General features: G+C 50.0%; 1 protein-coding gene across 4 annotated transcripts in view; it reads right to left on the bottom strand.

Annotated features, from left to right (window-relative positions):
- FLI1 (Fli-1 proto-oncogene, ETS transcription factor) overlaps positions 1-21,279 on the bottom strand; it is a 105,545-nt gene that overhangs the window by 61,881 nt on the left and 22,385 nt on the right. The window contains exon 1 of one of the 4 annotated variants that reach the window (XM_027655600.1): positions 14,351-14,582. The exons of the other annotated variants lie outside the window; for them this stretch is intronic. Coding sequence (XP_027511401.1) covers positions 14,351-14,368 — 18 coding nt within the window. The 5' untranslated portion in view covers positions 14,369-14,582. Of the gene's footprint in view, positions 1-14,350; positions 14,583-21,279 lie in introns of those variants that run through there. 4 annotated transcript variants of the gene reach the window in all.

Raw genomic sequence — 21,279 nt, 5'->3', positions numbered from 1 at the left:
ACACCTTCCTGCTCAGGAGGAGCAGCCAGAGCCAAGGCGACCTTTGGCTGTTGGATTGTCAGGGCTGGAGATCGAGCAGTGCTGGACTGAGCCAGCAGTGCCGCTGCCCTCCCGTGGGATTCCCCTCTCCCTGCTCGGGCTGAGGGGCTGCACCAGCTCAGCACAACGTGTCTCGTGAGGTTCCTGTTAATGCAGCCGGTTGGGGTTGTAGAGGATGCACAGCAGAACCTGTTTCTTTCTGTGTTTCATAAGTATTAGAACAATTTATATCCTATAAATAGCATCTTTCCTGGTTGCAAAACCCCAACTCCTCATCCAGCTGCTTTGGACCTGATTTCAGGGCAATTTTCTTCTGGCATTTTAGGCACCTATACATTCCTTATCCAGGGCTTACAAAGCTCTTTGTGGAGATTTGTCAGCGTTCAGCTTCACCTCAGAGGAGCATTACCCATTATTATTTTACAATTAGGAAAATCAAGGCACAGAAACCAGTTTGCTCAGGGTTTCTGGATGAGGAGGAGGAATAAAGACTCCCCTTGCAGGGTTTCGTTCTTCACAAAGTCTACAGTTTTGGCAAGAGGGACATGTGACCTGATTATTATCTGCTGAGCAGAGGAGATACCAGGGGGCAGATCTCTCCTCTTTATCTTCTCACTAAATAATAGATGCCTGACTATCATCTTAGATGCTAAGAAAGCTTTGTTACAGATAGTGTCAGGTTTCTGAACATGTTTCTGAACATGTTTCTCTTCTAGAAGTCTCCTTATCTACATAACCCATTAACTGAGTCATAACAAAGAGTGAATAACCAAGTGCACATCTTGGACACAATCCCTGGGGAAATACTCCACCACCTGACTCAGGATGAGTAAACCTCAAGCTGTTCCTGGGTGAACACACTCTGGGGGATGGCTCCTATTCCAAACAGCTCAAGGACTCTAGGAAAGAGATAAATAGGGAATGACCAGTCCTGCCTGAGAGTTCATTGGCTTCTTGAGGCTGGAAAGAAAGTCACTGGCAGAGCCAAGAATGGAAGTCAAGTGTCCTGGATCATGATCTCATGTTTTAAGCACAACATGCCGTGTTTGGGTTTTGGGGTTTTTTTGTTACTCTTACAGCAAAACTATCCCTTGTAGGACTCCCCCTGGAGTGGGAGCTGGGCATCCTGCCCCCCTTCAGCACCTTAACAGTGCTTAGCAGTGAAATATCCACCCAGGCAGGAATGAAGCTCCATGAATCCATGTCCCTGCAGAACTGAGTTTAGTCATAGAAAGATTCAGAGGAAAAACAAGAGCCAAGGACTTGTCCCACAAAATGACTTTTGAAGAAAGAAAACTGGAGAGGGACTTTTGACGAGGGCATGGGGTGAGTTCAAGGGGGAATGGCTTCCCACTGCCAGAGGCAGGGTTAGGTGGGATATTGGGAAGGAATTGTTAGCTGTGAAGGTGGTGAGGCCCTGGCACAGGTTGCCCAGAGAAGCTGTGGTTGCCCCATCCCTGGAAGTGTCCAAGGCCAGGTTGGACAGGGCTTGGAGCAAACTGGGCTGGTGGAAGTTGTCTCTGCCCATGGCAGGGGGTGGAATGAGGTGAGATGATCTCTGAGGTCCTTTCCAACCCAAACCATCCTGTGGCTCTGTGATACATAGAAAATTAGCATTGCCTGAGACAGATCCATTTTTCAGCTGTTTGTTTAACTCCATCAGTTTAACCTGCAATTTATACAGGGCAAGAGCACAACCACCCTCCTTTTATCCCCTGCAGCTGATGAACTCCAAAGCCCTTTGTTCACTCAGTGTCTTGCACATTCACTGAGCCCTGTGGGGACAAAACTGTGCCCACACCACCTGTATCAGACACTCTGAACTCTGAGCTCACTGTACGTGCACCACACACTCAGGTACAGTTGGAGGAGCCTTGGGAAGGCACATCTGGAGACAGATGCGGAATCAGAGGGTGGTTCTCATGTGAAAACAGCACACACTTCCTCCTGAGGAGGTTCATCTCAGCTAGGGAGGGCCATCCTTGCAAAACTGAGTCCTTGGGCCCTGCAAATAGCTGTGGTCATTACCTGGGTAAAGGACCTGGAAAGCACTTGGGAGAATGGTTTGTCAGGACCTGGAGGATTTCTTTCCACAGCCTGCTCTCTTTGTGCTCCTTTGCTTCCCCGCCCTGTTCCCTGCACGTTTCCCCCCTGTGCTGGTGCCCACACACCTTCCCCAGCACACACATTTCCCTGGGCACCTCAGCTCCTCCAGGCTGGCACAGAACAGCACGTGGGGAGCAAAGTGCTGCTCACAAGGTAGAGTTTCTGTGGCTTAGGGTTATGGTGATTAATGAATCCTTTTCTATTTTTGGAAGGCTGCAGCTGGTAGTTTTGAAACAACCGAGCTGCAAAAGGGTAAGGAGTGGAAGGGACAACCAGAGCAGGGCCTGAGCCTGCACTGGCTGCTAGTTTTTAAAACACATAAAAGTTTGGCTTATGTAAGAAGCCATCTGGTATTTAAGCCCAGTTGAAGTTTTGGCTCTGTGTGTGTGCTCTGAGTGTGAATCAATGGAGCAGCTCCACAGGCACGTACTCTGCTGGCCTCTCTCACCAGGGCACTGCTGCAAAACTGCCAAACTGCTGCACTTCATACCCTTCCTGCTCCTCTGGACAGCTCAGAATGGTCCTTGGGCTAAGGGAAAACATTCCTGCAGTTCTCCAAACCCACATTACAAAGATGTGCAAGACCCAAAGGTTGGTAACTACACCCAATATCTCAGGAAGGTTGGGGAGGGTTAATAAAGAACAGAATGGCAGGAACTGGGTGTCTGTCTGTTCATGCCATGGCACTGCAGGTCATGCCTGCACTGAGGTCACTGTCCCTGCTGCTGCTGAACAGAGCCAGTCATTCCCACCAGGCAGAGAGGGAAGGGAGGAGTTACTCCTGTGGGTGAGAAACTGGAGCACAGAGAGGTGAAGTGCCTGATCTCATACAGTGCCAGAACAGCTGACTGAACCAGTCTGAGACAAAGACTGGAGTGAATTAACCTCTCACAGATTTTTCTGACTCACCAGAAGTTAAAAAACCCAAAGCATCCCAATGCTGGGATTGCATCAGGGAGGGATCTTCCAGTGTGTGCTAATGCCAAGCACTGAGAACAGCCTGTGCCACTCCAGTGGAATGTGCCAAAGGACAAATTCCCATGGAAGCAGGTGCATCTGAGGGCTAAGGAATAATCAAGAGGAGGAGGGTGTGAAGGAGAGTAGAAGATTTGTGTTTATCCCCACAAAACAAAGGGTGAGGTATGGCAGTGGTCTGTAAATACACTGGGGATGTAAAGTCAGGGAAGGGAAAGTGCTGCTAAGGTCAGTAGTGCTGGCATGCGAAAGGTATGAATCAGGCATGAGCAAATGTCAGCCCAAAATCAGAAGAAAGTATCCAAACCTCAGAATGAAGAAGTTACAGAAGGCCTTTGCAATGGGGAACAGTGGGGGTGGGAAGAAAATCCATCCTTCACAGAAACCTTGAGGATTTTGGGAAGGGAATGACAGCGCGTGGTCATATCTGACAGCAGAGATGGAGCCCAAGAACTGCTCCCACTCTGGAGTTCAGATTAAGTGCCATAACCTCTCTTCACTGCTCAGGAATTTTGAAGAAGACTCTCTTGTTACACAGACTCCTCAGCACAGCAGAGCCCACACTGGCCTCCAGGCACTGCTGGAGCACAAATAACTCATAACACTAACGATCAACCATAATTACATCCTTCCTGAGGCAGAGATGACATATGGGAATACCAAAACTGAGGAGCAGGGAGCTAACTGCAAGCTTATTCCATCCATTAGTGACCACCCCGTGTTCTGTGAGGATGAGAACACGTCTGCTCTGGGACACTGTGGTGCAAATCCAGAGGATTTATAGCACGCAAGCTTGAACTTCGAGGCATTGCTTTCCCTTCCTAAAGGGAAGGAACTCCAGCCCTTTGTTGAAACCTTTGCCTGCTGCTCTGGAAGTGCTGTGATGGGAAAGGATTCCTGTAGCTGTGGAGCTGGGTTTGGGATGCCCTGTGGAACCCAGTAAAGGGGACAGAGACCAGTGTTACCTGTAGCAGTGACAGGATGTCCCAGGCAGGAGTGTGTTGGGACTCAGAGTTAAACGTGGAAATACACTTTTCCTACCAAAAAAAGGGTCATATGGGGATGCATATTGGGTAAATGTTTTACACAGCCTTCCATAAAAGTGTTAAGTCATCCAAATAATGTCTTCTAGATTAAATGGATTAGGCAGTGGTAGAACTGAGACTGAACTTGATTGTTCAAACAATTTGCTTACCAACTGCTTACAATTGCCATGTGCTTTTTATCGTGCTCTTGGTGTTCACTTGTCATTTAAATAGTGGCATGTTGCTGCTTCTCTGGGCAATGGGAAAGCTTGCAGTCTTACTACTACTTTTTGTTGTACACTCAGTCTTAGCTTCTTCCTCCTTTCTTCCCCCAGAGGCTGGTTGGGCACTGCCCAGGCTCCCCAGGCCAGTGGGCACAGCACCAAGGCTGCCAGAGCTCCAGAAGCATTTGGATGATACTGTCAGGCCTGTGATGGGACTCTTGGGGATGGGACTGTGCAAGGCCAGGAGCTGGACTTGATGATCCTTGTGGATCCCTTCCAACTCAGCATATTCTGGGATTCTGTAATTCTGTAAAACTCTGCCCACAACCCAGAGGACCCAGTGTCACTGCCAAGGAGAGGACAGAGATGCTTTTCAGAAGAAAAGGACTAGGAGGTACCCTGGCACAGTGCTGCTCTACATCTCCCTCTGTAAAATTTCCCTGGGCAAGCAACCCTGGCTGCTCTTCAGTCTGGACCCGTCCCTGCTCCTTGCTCCGCTTCATGCAGGACCAAAAGGTGTCCCGCGAGCTGTGCCGAGGGGCTGCAGGAGCGGCAGGAGCCGGGCTGGCCGCGGGCACTGACAGCCCCGGCTCCCTCCGGCTGCCCAGGGACGGCTCAGGTTTCATTCCAGCCCCGTCTGAATTCCCCCGCGCTGGGTAAAACACACACGACATCGCCACGCACGCTGGGCTGGGAGAACAGGGATTTGGGAGAAATGTGGGCCGTTAAAAGCACCCCAGACCCTGATAAGACACTTTGCTTTGCTCTCTGCCTCAGTTCCTCCCTTAAGATCATTCCTTCTCCTGTCCTGTTACAGACAATTCCTGTAATATTTGCAGGATGACACCGCAAGTTCTTGTCCAACAGTGCTTGTTCTAAAGCCTGGTTGGGCCTAATGAAGCCAGATGCATTAGTTTAGAAATATCACCAAAATATAAATATTTGTGCTGTGGAGAGATATACATGTGCATATCAGATCTAATTAAGGGAGGCTGCTATGACTCACGGCTTGTGAATTCTGGGAGCAAGTTTGGGTTTAGGAGTGGCAGCAGCAGCAAAATTATCCCTGATGGAGCAACTGTGTGTGGAGGAGCACGAGTGATGTGGATCCTCAGTGTGCCTCAAACACACCCCAGCAGCTGGGAGACCTGCTCACAATAACTTACAGCCTTTTGGGATCAATTTTCAGGAGATCTGTCCCCTCCTGAGCTTGTCCCTGTATCCATAATTTCTGGCTCTAGTGATTTTTCTGTGCATCAGTGGTAAAACCATTCAAAGTCCACCCTCTGCTCCCAATCCCTGGCCAGTTCTAATTCCAGACACTTGTGAACAGACTCTTTGCATCTCTGATGGTGAGTTGCTGAGTGACCAGATGCTTCCTGCATTTCATCTTCTCCTTGTTTTCTTCCTCTGCCTGCTCAGATTTTGGGCTCTTATTCCATGTACGTGCCATGCTCCTCTTGGTGGAGCCTCTGGGGACAACTCCCGTAATACAAGGAATTAATCACACGAGTCACGACTTCTGGTTCTAATCAGGAGTCAGTCCTGAAGGCTGATCTGCAACACGACCCTCATGGACAAATCCTCTGAGTTTAATAGGGATTAAATCAATGGAATTTTGATGGAAATCGAATTAGAAATAGAATAGAAATTGTTCCATAAACAGAACACAGCAGAAAAGGCGAAACTTCCTCAATTTTCCCCAGGATTTTACAGCAGGGATATAATTTTCTGATGCTTTTTGCTGGACAATCCAAAACCATTTGATTAAAAATGACCTTTTTGAATGCAAAGGCTCGGGATTTTGTATTACATGAGAAAACCTCAAATCAGTTCACCAAAACCTGCAGAAAGGCAGTTCTGCAGGAGGGCAAGGATGGTAATTCTTCTCCTTGCTTAAAGTAACCCAGCTCCTGCTCTTCCCTGGGGCCTGGGTGAGCAGGATTCCCTGGGAGCTCTGCCTTCAGAACAAGAAGACAAGTGATTCCTGTCATCAAGTGAACAAGAACTTGTGATTCCTATAAAGAAAGAGCATCAGCTCTGACCTGCAGAGATGATAAAGGGATGGTGTGTCTCAGTATCTGTCAGCTGGGGAAAAGGACTTTCCCAAGGGAGACAGGATCCTTCCTGCAAGGCAGAATTTGGAGTTTGCATCCATAGCACGTTCCTGGTGTGAATGGCAGGACTGAAAGGGAACTGCAGCCCTTAACAGCTAAGGGAAAAACAGATGTGAGAAGAGGATAATTGCCACTCAGTGTGGTGGTTTGAAAACAATTCCTATTAAAATATATAGGGCTGCCAGTTGCAGGGGGTACCAGGGCACTGCCTCCTGTGGGTGTGACCATTTTGAGCACCATTTCTGCCACTGGCCCCCCTATTTCAGGACACAAAGTCCCAGCCCCAGGGTCAAAAACCAAAGTTCACCCAAACAAACATGTGCAAATCAATGAGACTTCAACACCTGACATTTGCTGTAAAAAACCCCCGTGTTTCTAGTAACACACAGAGTCTTTGGGCAAAGATTTTCCCTTTCTGCCTTACTTTGGTAGCCCAGAGCTCCCAGTAGCTGCCAGGGGGGCTTGCCCACTGCTCTGGAAGTGGTTTTATTTCGACATCCCCGGGGTTCTTGCCCCTCTGCAGCTGTGGCAGTGCAAACCTCCAGCAGAGATGAAGAGGGCACTGTCACTCCAGGCAGCCCCACCGGGCAGGGATAAAAATACAAGGGAAATGTTCGCTGCTGAACATTGTATGAAGTCCCAGGGAGATTTGGAACAGGAGCAGCGGAGGAGTTACAGTTTCCTTTGTTCTGTTAAAAGGAAAAAGGAAACACATCAGGAAACCAGACTGTGGAGCACAGGAAGTCTCACTTCGGCTGATAAAAAGGAACTGATGTGAGGTTGGTTCAGATGCAGTTATAAGTCAATCAAGCTTGGAACAACAAGAAGAGTTATTCAGAAAAAACCAGAGAGCCAAATTCTGCCTTTAGCTGCAAAAAGAGTATTTCAACCTCTCCTAATCTTTTCCTTATCTTCTTTTTGGAAGAAAAAGCTGCTATAAAAACCATTCAGATAAGAATTTTCTCATCATGCAGAAATCGGTTTCCTGGACTCACCACACCTTCCCCTGACCCCACCAAACCTCACTATAGTTTCTTCTTTTCACTCATCACCCAACCTAAAAAACTGTATTCTTGCTGATTTATCTCTTCCCCTCAGATCAAAACCAGCATTATTAAAAAGGGCAGGTTTTTTTGCTGAATGAGAAATCAGTAAATGACTAATTAAAGCTTTGCTGCCCGTTACAATATTTCTCTCCCTCCCTTGACTGACAAGTGTGGGCCAGAATAACGTTCAGTTCCTGGGTGTGCAGCTTTGTCAGCCTGGGGAGGGGAGATTTATAAGATTTTTTCAGTTGTTTCTTACTCTTTCACATTTCTGGTTGAGCTCTCAGTGTGTGCTGGAACAAGATATATGCAAATAAATCAACAAGCTGAGGTGTATCCATGACACTTACTACAGGAGCCCGTGTGGAGCTGTGTTTCTGACTGAATTTTAGGAAAAAGTCAGGAAAAGAAAGAATGTTTGACCCACATGAAGAGGGTCATTTTCTTTAGAGCATCAGACTGATGATGAAGAGAAGAAAGGCTGAGATTTTGCACAATGTCTGTGAGATTTCACCTTCCTTTCCCATCTTTTTCCAGGGAGAATTGTGCACTCAGTGCCCCCTCTTAGCCAGTGTTCCAGTGTTGATCAGTGTGTTTGTGAACAGAACCAGGACACTTTGTCCAACACCCAGGAAGCAGCCTGGCTTTCAGAGGGAACAGTCACCCTTGGGAGCTGAGGGGAGTTAGTTACAGGCTGTTTCAAATTTAACTGCTTACTTAATTAGACAAATATCCCAGAATCCCAGACTATCCTGAGCTGGAAGGGACCCACAAGGATCGTCATGTCCAGCTCCTGGCCCTGCACAGGACACCCCAAGAACCCCACCTTACACCCCCCTGTTTTTAGGCTTTAAAACATGGAAGCAAAACAGAGTTAGACACAATCAAGTGTCTCTGGTGTTAAATACTGGTGGTCCTTCTTTCCAAACTCTGCCTTTGGTGCTCTTTGGAGGAACAGAAGGTTTGCCAGGACATACTGAAGTGCCTTTCAGACCAAGGTACACCCCTTTTGTTCGGGGCTCTGCCTCAGAGCTAAAGGAAAAGCTGCTGGTGGGGGAGGTGGGGGAGGTGGGGGAGGAGGGAGGGAACGTTTGCGGCTTTACTACAAGAGGCAGGTTTGTGATCGGTGTTACTGGCTACAGATATGCATCAGTAATTGTGTGGCCTGGGTAATGAGAGCAAGAGAGAAAACAAGCAGCAAATGCACTCATATTCTGCAGGCTTTGATATTTGGAGCTCAGCAGGGGAGACCAGCCCTTGTCCTGTGCCACCCTTTCTGTTTGTGCAGTTTAGGATACCCTAGTCAGAGTCTGCAGGGACACAACACCCAGGGCACCAAAGACTCGGGTCCCCCAGCAGGCAGATGGTTCCCAGAAGGAGGCAGAAAACATTTGTGGGCTGATATTTCAGTCTGTATTTCCAACCCAGCTATAAATGTGCACTCACAGTCGCACCCAAAATCGTTTGTTTGCTCAGAAAGTGTTCTGAGGTGTCACCCAAGGAGGTGTGACACAGCCCTGTGTCCCTGAGGGCCCTGCAGGCAGCTCTTTTTACATGCCAGGGTGCATTGGGCACTTGTGTTCACATGCAGGAGACAAAAGAGAGGCACAGACCCTGCTGTTCAATTCAGGAGGAAAGATCTGACCAGAATTCTACAGTTTGGAGGAGAATTACCTTCAAACCAACTTGTAGAACTGAGCTGAATGTATCAGAGCTGCTTTTGCCAGGTGAGCCGTGCACATCCACGCACTAACACCAAGCTCCTGCAGCTTTAGGGGTTTAGCAAATCCACAAATATCTGAAATCTGAAGTTAAGGCTCCCTTGACTCCTTTAATTTTCCTGCTGGTGCATGTTTGCACTGAGGTGGGACGTGGAGTCTCTGTAAGTGCTCAGGGAAAGTCAAGCAGGAGGAGGAACTGAAGGAGGCAGCTGATGAGGGGCTGGAAAAGAACTGCATACACGGCTGTGTTACAGGGAAAACCAGGATGGCAGATGCTCTGCCATGAGGCTGTACATTCATGTGTTCTAGACCTGCTCCTTCTGAGCAGATGGGAGCTGAAATCAAGAGGAAAGCCTTCTGTAAGTCCAGGAAGGGGAGAGCTGAAGGAAATAAACTCTATAAATGCCCTTCCCCATCATATCTCACCTTCTCAGAGTGTCATCTAGGTCCTCACTTCAAGGTGCAACCCTCCCCTTTGCTGCTCTTGATTGTAATACTGCAATAAATAACACCCTTACACACCAGCAAAACTCTTCTTAGAAGAGATGCTGCAAGGACTGACAGAAGCTGGGTGCTCCCCCCAGCAATATCACAGAATTCAAACTAATAACTAAAATAAAAGCATGAAATCCTCAAGACACGCATTGCTACCACTCAAAGTGACCACATCCTGTTCAGGTAAAATCCACAGTGGTGCAGAGAAACTACACAGGGCTCTCACCACCTCCTTAAAGCCTCTGAGTGAAACCCCAAGGACCCAAAATCTAAGCACTTGTACTGTTTTGTTGTGTGTTAGGTTTGTTTCAGACCAACCATCCTTCTCTTAGCAGGAAACATTACGCCAGAGGCTTGGAAAAGGCTTTCCCAGTGTTAACTGCAAGTGGGAGTCAGCACTGGACACTTCGAGGGTCAGTGTGACAGTGTGATTTAAGCTCATGCTGAGGCAGAAGATGTGCATTTGCACACAGATCTTGGAGGGAAAATGAAGCAGCATTGTCAAAATATCCCAATTATAAAACATTTCTAACAGGTTTTTGCTGTTGTATATCAGAAAGTTATTACATATAATAAATGTGTCCTGAACAGGGGCCAGGGTATGAGGGAACATTGTCATTGATGCCTTGGAAATTCCAGATGGTTTTGTTCCAAGTTGTTTTTGAGGGGCAGCAACGTGGAAAGTTGTCAATCTTCAAATCTTGGTGATTTATTTGTCATTTTTTCAATCTGCAGATTGGGAGTTTGCCCTGGGAGTCGATGCCCTTTTGCCAGGAAGGGTCATCCCTCGGGGCCAGAGCCAGGGTGACCTCAAAGGGCCAAACAGGCACTGAAACTCGCCCAGGAGGGGAACACATTCTCAGTCTGAGCTCCTGAAGGCGAGTTCCAGGGCGAGAGCGAACGCCCACGGTTCACAACCGACAAGAAACAGTGATTGCTCTGCAAACCCCACCCTTTGCCATGGCAACGCCAACACAGGAGTCCTCTTCTCCTGGAGGGACACAACTCTGGTTGTCACCACCTTGGGAAATGCAAAGTCCTCACTGAATGTCCCTCAGTGGCCTCTCTGATGGCCACGACACAAGGATAAATATGTTTGCACAGAACGAAGGCAGCAGCTACACAAAATGTGCTTTCTTATTAACAACCAGGCTTTAGCAAGTGTATTGGCTTTAATTATTCTCCCCACATAAAGTGGAAGTGAAACAATTAAACCAGTTTGAAACCACACCAGTTGTTATTGTGAGGAAGTCCGTGCACGGGCAGCTTGCTACTGATGAGATGGACCCTTTTTTGAATTAATTTGAGGCAATAAAAATCAAACACTCCAAACACAACGTAAATTAATCAAAACAGGGGGTTAACCCTCAGAACATGGCCTTGGGAATACCTGGAGTTGTACAATAAAAGTGTTATCGACTATTTATAATTACTGCAAACACAAATGTCGGGGTTTTCCCTGGTTCCAAATCATCTTCTGCCAGTGCTGAATATGAGCTGAATGTGGGAATGAACTCAGAAAGGTTTGCTGCTCTTCTTCCTCCAGAAAAGCCCTTTGAGCATTGCTCTAGAGGGCACTTTTTGAGCCAGCCAGGCCACTTCTCATGCCAGCTATTAAACAGATTATTGGAAGAATGCAGCAAAAATTGCCTCTCACTTCCTCAATAAGTGATCTAATTCTCCTCAAGATATAAAATCTTTTGTGAATAAATTAAAGGTGTTCTGGACCTGTTGTGTTGGCTCAGCAATATCATATAGGATGTAAGTCATGCGTGGTGGGGAAAGATGACTTACAGTCCTGAGCTGGTTCCATATTATATGTTTATATCCATGAGGTTTGGGTTCAAAACTCTGAAACCAACTTTAATACACACTTGTGTGCCATGTCCACAAAGGGTGCAGGTGTAGGCCAGGATAATCCTGACCACATCTATCCTCTGACCATGCCCTGTTTCCCCAGGAGCCTTTAGGAGTGCCCAAGGTCCCAGTGGATTTATCCCCTCACTGCAAAGTTCCCCTGCAGCTGGGCAGGTGTGCACTTAAATTATTCCATGTGGGTAAAACCAATCTGTCACCAAAACTCTTTCTGAATGGCACAGAAAGACTGAGAGAAAAGTACCAGCCCAATATTAGAGGTTGCAGGGCAAAGGGAGAGATTTTCACAGCAGACTCAACCCAAACTCCTGCACCTGCCAAGCGTGCAGCTAAAAGTCTCTGGCTCAATTAAAACAATTAGTCGTCCGTGGAATAGTTTTGGAATAATTCAAAAAAGAGAGTCACTTGCCAAGTTTAAGCTGCTCAAGAAGAAAATCATCTGGACTGCATAGCCCTCTCCCAAACGGAGCACTGCTCCCTGCACTGACAGGAATATTTCTGAGCTCGGGGAGGGAAGCGTTTCTTACCCGCCCCGGAACTCAGATTTCATCTGCTCCCTCCCCTGGTCTTACTGGAGATGATGAAAGAGCTTTTTGCTGTGTTTTTCTTGCTCTCCAGTCACTTCCATGCATCTTTCTGCCATATTTTTCCCCACACAAACACAGCTCTGAGATAAATCAACGTGTACAGCTCTGGGAGAGCAGAACTAAGGCACGATTGCTTTTAAATTGCTTTTCTCTGGATGTGGACGGGTTTGCTTTGCTGTGCCCTAGAATTCAGAGGATCTACCCTGCAGCACAGGTTCAGCACAAAAACATTGCAGCATCTGAAGCCACATCCTCTCCTGCTGCCCTTCACCTGAGACAAACCAGGCAAGGTGGCCTAACCCTTCCCTTCTCTGCAGCAAATCTGTCACTGCGTGGGGTTAATACTCCTTGAACCCACCTTTTAGGAAAACTTGCAAGAGATCTCAGATAATCCCAGAGGCACCAGAGAGCCCTGAGCTCAGTGCATGGCACAAGAAAAGGGGAAATTATCAGAGGTGGCAAACAAGACATGGGCACCTGCAGCAACTTGGAACAGCTCAGTGAGTGAGCCCGGAGGAGATCTGGAGTCTCTGGATGCCGTTTGTCTGAGCAATCAGCCAGATCATTTCTGGCCCAGGAGAGAAGCAGGACAAGGGCAGAGCAGGCAGTGGGCAGGGCCGGGAGCCGGGGCAGTGACCTGGGATGCGTTGAGTGAGTTCCTCCTTCGGCCACAGCCTCCCAACGTGACTTTAAGAGGAGCTGCGAAGTGTCGCAGTTCCTCATCCCCGAACCGCAGGCGCTGCGGGTGAGCAGCAGCTCTGTGCAACACGGGCTGCCTGGGATGGGAGCAGCTCCCGGGGCTCCAGGAATTCCCTGCCTGGTGGGAATACTCAGCTCCACTCAGGGCTCGTGGCCTGGGCAGCAAAGCAGGTCCATGTGTGCACCGCAGCAGATCTACAGATGGGAGATTTCTGCACTTTCACTGCACAATATTTAGGGCTCCCCAAATCAAAGAAGGTTGTGGTGCACTAAACTTATCCTGAATGAGGCCCCGGTTACTTTTGCTACGGATCTGAGGAGGTGGAGGGGAAAACTTGTCTTATTCCTGACATACCTCCCAAATTTCGTGCTTTCAATGCTCATGCTTTCTCCCTTTCCGACATCCACCCTTTCATTCCCTCTCTCTTTCCTCTTTCCATTTTCTCTTCCTGCCCATCTCCTTCCCTCCCCCTTCTTTTGAGACCCTTCCAAACCGTGCACTTGTCACAAGCTGCAATCTAAGGGAGAAAGTTTCAGTTCCTGCCAGTTTGCAGCATTTTTTCTACCCAGGTCAGCAAAAGAAAAAACAAAAAAAAAAAAAAGGAGGGAAAAAAAAAGATGCACCAAAAAAAGAGCACTTTTAAGACGAAATGACACCCCACCCAGGCGATAGGCATCTTCTTTCGAAATCCTCCAACCCAAACACACCCACAGCGTCTCTTGCTTCAAGGCTCCTCTGTTCAAACTGCTGCTGTTCTACAGCGCTCCCTCAAGAAGAGCCCGTAAGAATCGCAGCAGGGTCCCCCAAAGCCAGAAAGTCCCCCTTGTGCTGCCTGGGCTTTGAGAAGCACCTCAAGGGGCTTGGAAAGGCTCGGTTCATCTTTCCAGAGGCTGGAGGACCGGCCGGTGGGACGGGGGGGAAGGAGGGGAAACCGCTCTCCGAGCCCCGGCAGCGTCCCCGGTTGCTCAAGGCCACCCGAGGTTGGTTATGTTGGTGGTTTATTTGCCACACACTCAGCTTCCCTTTCCCGCTGCCTCTCCCCAAGCCAGGGGATGTTTCTCTTCCAACTCCCCGCCAAAAAAAAAAAAAAGAAAGAAATGACTGCAGGAGCAAAGGCAGGGGCGACCACCGGAGCCAGCGGAGCCTTCCCGGCAGGGCCGGGGGCACAGCGGGGCAGCTCCGAGCCCCGGGGCAGGAGCTGGCACTGCCCTCCCGGAGCCGGGCACGGCCCCGCGGCCCCTCCGAGCCCCCCCCCGAGCGGGGACGAGCGTCTGCGAACCCCCCGAGCCCCGGGGAGAGCCCCGAGACAAGGCGGCGGCCGACGGGGAAGAGGAGGAGGAGGAGGAGGAGAAGAGCCCGGCCGGACCGGCCCCGGCCCCGCGCCCCTTCCCGGCGCCCCCCCGGCTGCAGGGGACCCCCGGCCCGTCCTGCCCCCCTTACCTTAATAGTGCCGTCCATCTAGAATAACTTCCAGCCGGGACCAGCAATATTCCACACATTGACCCGGTTTAGCCTGCGACCGACGCCTCCTGAAGTTTTTTATCCTTCTCTCTCTTTTCGCTCTTCTCGCTGCCCTTCCAGCGGTTTTGCTGCTCGCTCCGTACCCCCTCTCCCCCTCTCTCCCTCCCTTCCTCCCTCTCTCTCCGTCTCTCTCTTTTTTTAACTTTGGTTGTTGCAGCAGAGCGAAAAAGAGACAGTTAACCGGATGAAACGTTTTTTTCTGCTAATTTTGGGAAGTGAAGTCACTCGAGGAGGAAACTTTCGTCTCTCCGCTGGTCCTGCCTTCTTGTTGAAAATATATATATTTTACATACAGGATATTTGCTCCATTTAGATAAGAAGGGGCAGAACAATGGGTACCTCTGTCACAGCTCTTGTTTGTCGCTGGGGCGGCCAGTCCAGCGCAGCCCTTGCCTTGCACCCCAGCCCGTCTTAGCCAGCGCCGTGTGTCATCCCACAGTTTAGTTTAACGTGGGTTTTTGCCATTTTTTTTTCCTTTTGGCTGGAGCAGCCTCGGCCTGACTCACTGAATTTCCGTCTCTTCCCACAGATTTTTTTATTAATGCGTTTTCCAGTCACCGGCAAAAATTAAGGGGAGAAAACCGTAAATACGATTCGGTCGCGGCGGGCAGGGGAAGAAAAGAAAAAAAATGTATTTAAAGCATATTTCGCTCCCCCTCCTTCACGCCTCCCAGCAAGGAGCGTGAGATGAGGGTCCGGTCCCTGCCAGAAATGAGCGGTAAGTGCAATAATGTGAGACAGACAGACGACTCCAGCAATTAAATCCAGGCTGGGAATGGGGCTGCGGGGAAGCGGAGGCTTTTTGCCACTTTCGCCCCTTCCTCTCACTCCCACTCGTCTCGAGGGGTGGGATGTCGGGCTCTGAGGGGGAGACACTGGGATGGATGGGTATCCAGCCATCTCTTCCAGGGGCTGGGAATCCTTTCCCGCTCACAGTGCGAGTCTCTCGCTAAGCTGTTAAAACCTCACTCAAACGAGAGGGGGGAAACCCACTTTACACGCTAAAGATGACAACAATTCGCGGTGATTGTCAGATCGGCCGAAATTTCCCTTCCCAAGCCGTGTCCTAACCGGCACCGCACACAAAAAACCCTCAACCACCAGCCTTTAAATCTCATTTTAGACCTGGCGAGCCTCTGGCGTGCAATTCTCCCCTTCATTCAAACGGGAGCGATCAGCAGAGGAGAAAACGCGCTTTTCCTTTTTCCGGGAAAAGCTGCAACCTTCCAGAGGAGCCGAGGAAAGGAGACAATACCCGCCTGTGCGGCTCCCCCGCTTCCCCCCTCCCTCGCAAAAATAAGCAGCAGCGGAACACATCATGCAACACTCGGGGCTCCTTTCTGCCCCACTTCTGCAAACAACGCAGAGGGAAAGAGCAGAGCGGGGAATAAAAGGAGGGGAAGCCAAGAAAGAAAAGTGCCAAGGCAGGAGGACTCTCCTGCACGTCGGGTCTCTCGGTGGGAAGGATGGATTACCTTGTCCAGTGCCAGTTGTGTCCAGGCTTTTTGTTTCCCCCGTCTTTAGTCCAACCACGGGGAGGGGGGCTGGGGGTTGGGGGAAATCAAAATGATATCCAAAGTTATCCTGCACCCGCCCCTTCCAAAGGGGAAATGCAATAATGCCACTAGTGTTTCTACTCGGCTGCGGCAGAGATGCCTTATTAATACTTTATTTCTGCGAGCCCGGAGCTGGCAGGAGAGAGCTGCAGATCCCCCTTGCCCCTCCCTCCCCTCCCTCCCCCTCCTCCGAAATTAGCCTCATCAATTCAGCTACAATTTTGGAGTTCAGATGCAGACACGGGGCTGAACGTGACCAGACCTGGAGGTTTTGGGCTCGCTGCTTGCCAGCGATTGAGGCCGCCCGCAGCCGGGAGGTGAAGGGGGGGAGCGGAGGGACAGCCCGGCCGCCTCCCCTCTCCCCACCCCCCGGCCCCCCCTGTCTGCTCCACAGTCCAGGGGTCTGCGCCGGGGTCCCCGGAGAGCTGCACATCTGGATGCTGCTAGCGGGGTCAGGTCCCCCCTTGCCTAGGGCCACAAGAACTGGAGTTCAATTAAAAGAAATCACGGTTAACCCTTTGCTTTCCGCATTTCTCTTGCCTTTTCCCTGCCCTCCGTCCCGTCTCCCCCCCGGCAGTGTTCTGTCCCCGCTCCCCCCTCGGCGTTACCACATGGCAGGAGGCTGCAGCGACCAGAAAAGCGAGAGGTTAAAGGGAAGAGTGAAACGCATCCTTTCAAAACCCAAATGGTTTCCTCTCTAGACAACACTCCCCACCAGCCCCGAAAAGCAACGACGGCGGGGGGTGAGGGAGAGGACAGGCTGAGGACCTGAACCGCGAAAGGAAGGGGAAAAAAATCCCATGGAAAGAGCCTCTGTCAGCCACGGACCCCACAGGGCACTTTGGGTTTAGGCTGTGGACCGGCAGTGGGGAGAAACCACCTGAAAACGTGCCCAGCTCACGGGAGAGGAGCCCGACCCTCCCCAGGCAGCCCCTGCCCAGCCCCGGGTGAGGGGACAAACAAAGCCAGTCCCCACCGCGCATCCCCAGCGCTCCCAAGGGGGGGAGGTACCAGACAGACCCCTCTCCTTCCCACCTGGAGATATTTTAGGAACCCAGCTCTGCCTTTTGTGGCCAGACGGGCACCGTGACCCTCAGGGGCTTATTTTGCATGTCTGGGGATGGCTCCAAACGGTGCCAGGTCGGGTCACTTGTTAGGTCGGGTCTGGCAGGGACGTTCCTGTCTTACCTCTTGGGTTTGGGCTAAAACAACATTTGCGAAAATCCGGGAGATAAAATAACGAGCGAAGTTGTCAAACACTGCCTCAGACAAGCCGAACAACCTATTCTTTTCTTCCCAAATAACTTAACAATAGAAGCTTTGCTTCATTGGGGTTTTTGTTTGTTTGTTTGTTTCTTCCCTCCTTCTCCCCCCCCCCTCCAAAAAACCCACCCCTGAAGTTACCCCAAACTTTTTGTATAAGGCTGAGCTACTCACAACCTCCGTGCGCCAAAGCTCTGCATCATCCCAGGTGATTGTGCGGTGACTTTGGGTATTTTTCTGTTATTTAACTGAGTATTTAACTGCGTTTGAGTGAGAAGGGAGCAAAGCCCGGCAGAGAAAGCCGCGCACGGGGTTGAGCAATGTGCGCAACTTTTAATCTGTTGCTCGACGTTTGGATGCACATGTACATACAGCAAAGGAATTATGATCTGTTTAATGTGGTTACCACCAGACATCTGGAAAATCATTTGATCTTGGCAACCACGGAAGATTTCAAATGCTGACACTGGGACAGGCTGGTAGAAATCAGTCACTTCTCAATTATTGGTAGTACGATTTTTTTCTTTCACTGCGCTTATGAATGAAACGAAATTCTCGAGCTTTTAATTAGTTCAATATTGATCTCAAGCGCTTGGCATGTCCCCACCTCCTCTCCTCGTCTTTATTATTGGGTTACATCGGCTGCAGCCTCACCCGGAGAAGGTGAAAACGCCGATTTTGGGTGATCCGACCGAAACGAATAAGGACACTCTGGGGGGATTGAGCGCGTCACTGATTCACGGGCAGTACCAAAGGAATTAACCCCTCAGTGGAGCTCCATGACGGGAACTACAGGACTTCGCGGGATTGTAGAACCCTAAAGATATGGATTTTCCGTCTGGAATTCCCACGGGATTAGCGGGCATCACTTCGCAATTAAAACTGTCGAGTTATTCCATAGGAACAAACACCATGGAAACCTTCCCGAGCCTCAGTCACAGGTTAGAAATATGATTTTCGGAGGATGGGAGAGGGGATTTGGCTTCTGTCACCCCATCTGACCCCAACAGCATCAGCTGAGCTCTCCTTCACCCCAGCCTGGGGTCGCTGCGAACTCACGCGGTGAACACGGGAGGGGAGCCCCAGAAAACGCGGCAGCCACGCCCTGGCTCTGTCGCTGGAAAGTGGCTCATTTTGCATTAACTGAGACAAAGTGTCCTCTTTGTTGTAACCAGCTTCTCTATACACGTAGCTCGTGCTATATATTATATGTGTATGTATTTTATATATATATAGTACCTTGTGCTAGCGATATTTTGTATATATATATATCTTCCTATATATTCTTTTCTCTATAATCATGTTTCACAACGTTTGCCATCATTGTGTACTTGCAGAAGGCCAGGGTTTGTCCTGCTCCAGCCTTTACTAGAGGGGAAAATCTCCACCAGCCTCAGTGAACGCTTGGAATCTCTGTGTCTGACTTTCCTCTGGCACCGACTCCGTTGCAGAATGAAAAACGCGACGCGTTGTGTTTATTTTCTAAACCCACAACCTCACAAGCAAAAAGCCCAAACTACAGCCCTGGGATTTGATCCCCAGAAACGAATCCCAATTCTAAACTAAACTAATTGGTCAAAGCTCTGCTTTTTAGCTCCGGCAGTAAAAAGGAATCAGTGGAGTGTTCCAGCCCCACGACTGAAGGATCGGGTCCCTCCTCCCTACAGGAACAGCCCATAAGATTTGGGAGCTTGAAGCCGGAAAGTTGTTCCCTGCTAATCGCTGCTAAGTAAAGCATAATGTCTTAAAAGCGGTGTGGAGAAGATGCAGTAGCTTTGAAGCTGCACCGCAATTAGGCGGAGAGCGGGGTGAGCAGTGTCCTGGCTGCTTTTATTTGAGCCCCATGTCCCAATAAAACCACCCCCGCCCTCCCTCCCTCCCCCATCCCGCAATTATTGGAAAGCTAAGGCACAAAAAACAAAAATACTGAAGGCCAAAAAAACAGACTGCAGTGCACTAGCTCCAAACGTCTGGCCCCTCGCTTGAGGCCATAATTAATTTGAGATTTATTTTTATTGGAGAACCCAGTCTCGTCTGACCTTAGCCAAACAAGGCTTCAGCGAGACCCTTGATGCGCTTGAATGGAACAGAATATTTCTCTCTAACTTCTCTTCAGGCGTCCGTGCCTGCTTTGAATTTGTTCCTCAGACTTCATATATTTGGAGATTTACAGGAAAGATTTAAAGCATTTTTTCCCCCTTAGCGTTTACTCTCTTTTTTCTTCCCTTTTCGCTCCCCTTTCCCTCCACACCTCCTCTCCTTCTAAACATAGGAGCATAGGAAAGGCTGAAATACAAAATTCCCTGGATCCAGCATATTGGAGGGGGGCGTTTTTCTGTAAATTGTGAAAGAATGGAGCCATTAGAAGGTCTCAGAGCTGGGGAGGGGGTTGGCTGCTGCTCTCTAAATGCGAGGGTCACTGCAAAAGCTCGTCCCTTGTGCCCGAGGGTCTGGTTTATTTTGGAAAGCTCCAACATGCCACATTTCCAGCAGACAAACAACTTCTTTCCCACCTTCTCGACCTAAATTCAAACCATGTCTTGAAGGTAAAGCGGGAACAAGAGCCCTTCCCCACTCAGCGCTGGGGCTGAGCACGGGGAAAACTCAGGACAGCGGGAAGCGGGAAGGGATCTTTCTCTGTAAAATAGAGAGGTAAGTGCAAACAAGAACGAAATCCTTAAGCACCAATTTGTCACGAGGCATTAATCAAGGACTTGCTGAAGTCCAACAATTTAGCAGCGTTTCTGCCCCAAGAAATGAGCGTCCAAAAGAGAACGGTTCGGTGTCTGCGTAATTAATCACCCCGAGGTGTGAGAACGACGTGGGAGTTCACAGCAGCTTCTGCCGACAAAGCTGCCGCCGTTCCCCCTTCCCTGGGGGTGCCTGGGCCGCCGGCCCGAGCCCAGCCGGGAGGAACTGAAATCCTGCGGGACGCCGGGAATGGGGGGCGGGAGCGTGGGGAAAAACATACAAAAAAGGGAAAAAGAAGAGGCAGAAAGGGATAAAGCGCTGGAGGATGCGCTCAGTAGGAACATCACTACCCGAAAAACCAGTCCGTGAAGGCTTTGATTTTCCCGTTCCCGCCACGTTCTCCAGCTGCCCAGGTTTCCTCCTGCTCCACCCGCGCATCCTTGAGCACCTGCGGCCCGAGCCCGCACGGCTCCTCCTCGCTCGGTTCCTCAGCATCATCCCCGCCGGGAAACAAGGGAAATCCCAGGATATCCTTCCCCTGCAACCTGTCCCGAGCAGCCCGTGCTCCTGTTCAGCGGGAGGGAGGACGTGTCCGTGCCGGGCTTTGGCAGTGCCCTGCGCGTCGCCCGCTCCAAAGAAAACCTCCCTGTTTTGTCCTTAAAAAGAATTAACCCCCCTCTCTCTTTCGGGCTTCTGTAAACTTTCCAGGCCGAGTGAGAGCAAGAACAAACCCAATATTGTTTCCAGCCACGCAGCCCATTTTGCCTCCATGAATATGCTTCTTTGTACGGCCCCACAAACGTTATGGTTGCATTAAACCCATTTTTAGAGCGAGAACCCCGCGCTTGCACAGAGGTGAAAAATCCATCCTCGTACCCCTTTCCAAGGGCTGGGCTGGAGACCACTTCCCTCAGAAGCTTTGGAATATCATCTCCAGGCGCGGCAGAGGAAAGGAGGGGGAGAGCAGGGGTGATGCCGGGACACCGGGAACATCATCGCCCTCCCCTTTGCCTTCTGCTGAGGCCAAGGGGCTTCACCTGGCCAGTCCTGCCTCCAACCGGCACGGCTGCCTGGGCAGGGGGCTCCAGGGCAAGGAAAAGGATTCCAGGAGAAAGGAAGGGATTCCAGGAGAAGGAAAGAGACTCCACGAGAAGGAAAAGGGCTCAAGGGGAAGGAAAGGGATTCTAGGAGAAGGAAAAGAGCTCTGAGGGAAGGAAAGGGACTTCAGGGGAAGGAAAAGGGCTCAAGGGGATGGAGAGGGGCTGTAGGAGAAGGAAAGGGGCTCTAGGGGAAGGAAAGCGGTTCCAGGGGAAGGAAAGAGCTTCCAGGGGAAGGAAA

This window comes from Corapipo altera, unplaced genomic scaffold, assembly GCF_003945725.1.
Source record: "Corapipo altera isolate COAL_440 unplaced genomic scaffold, ASM394572v1 71, whole genome shotgun sequence".
NCBI classification, from domain to species: domain Eukaryota; kingdom Metazoa; phylum Chordata; class Aves; order Passeriformes; family Pipridae; genus Corapipo; species Corapipo altera.
The sequence above is the reverse complement of the archived record's forward strand: the minus strand, read 5'-3'. Positions and strand labels throughout refer to the sequence as shown.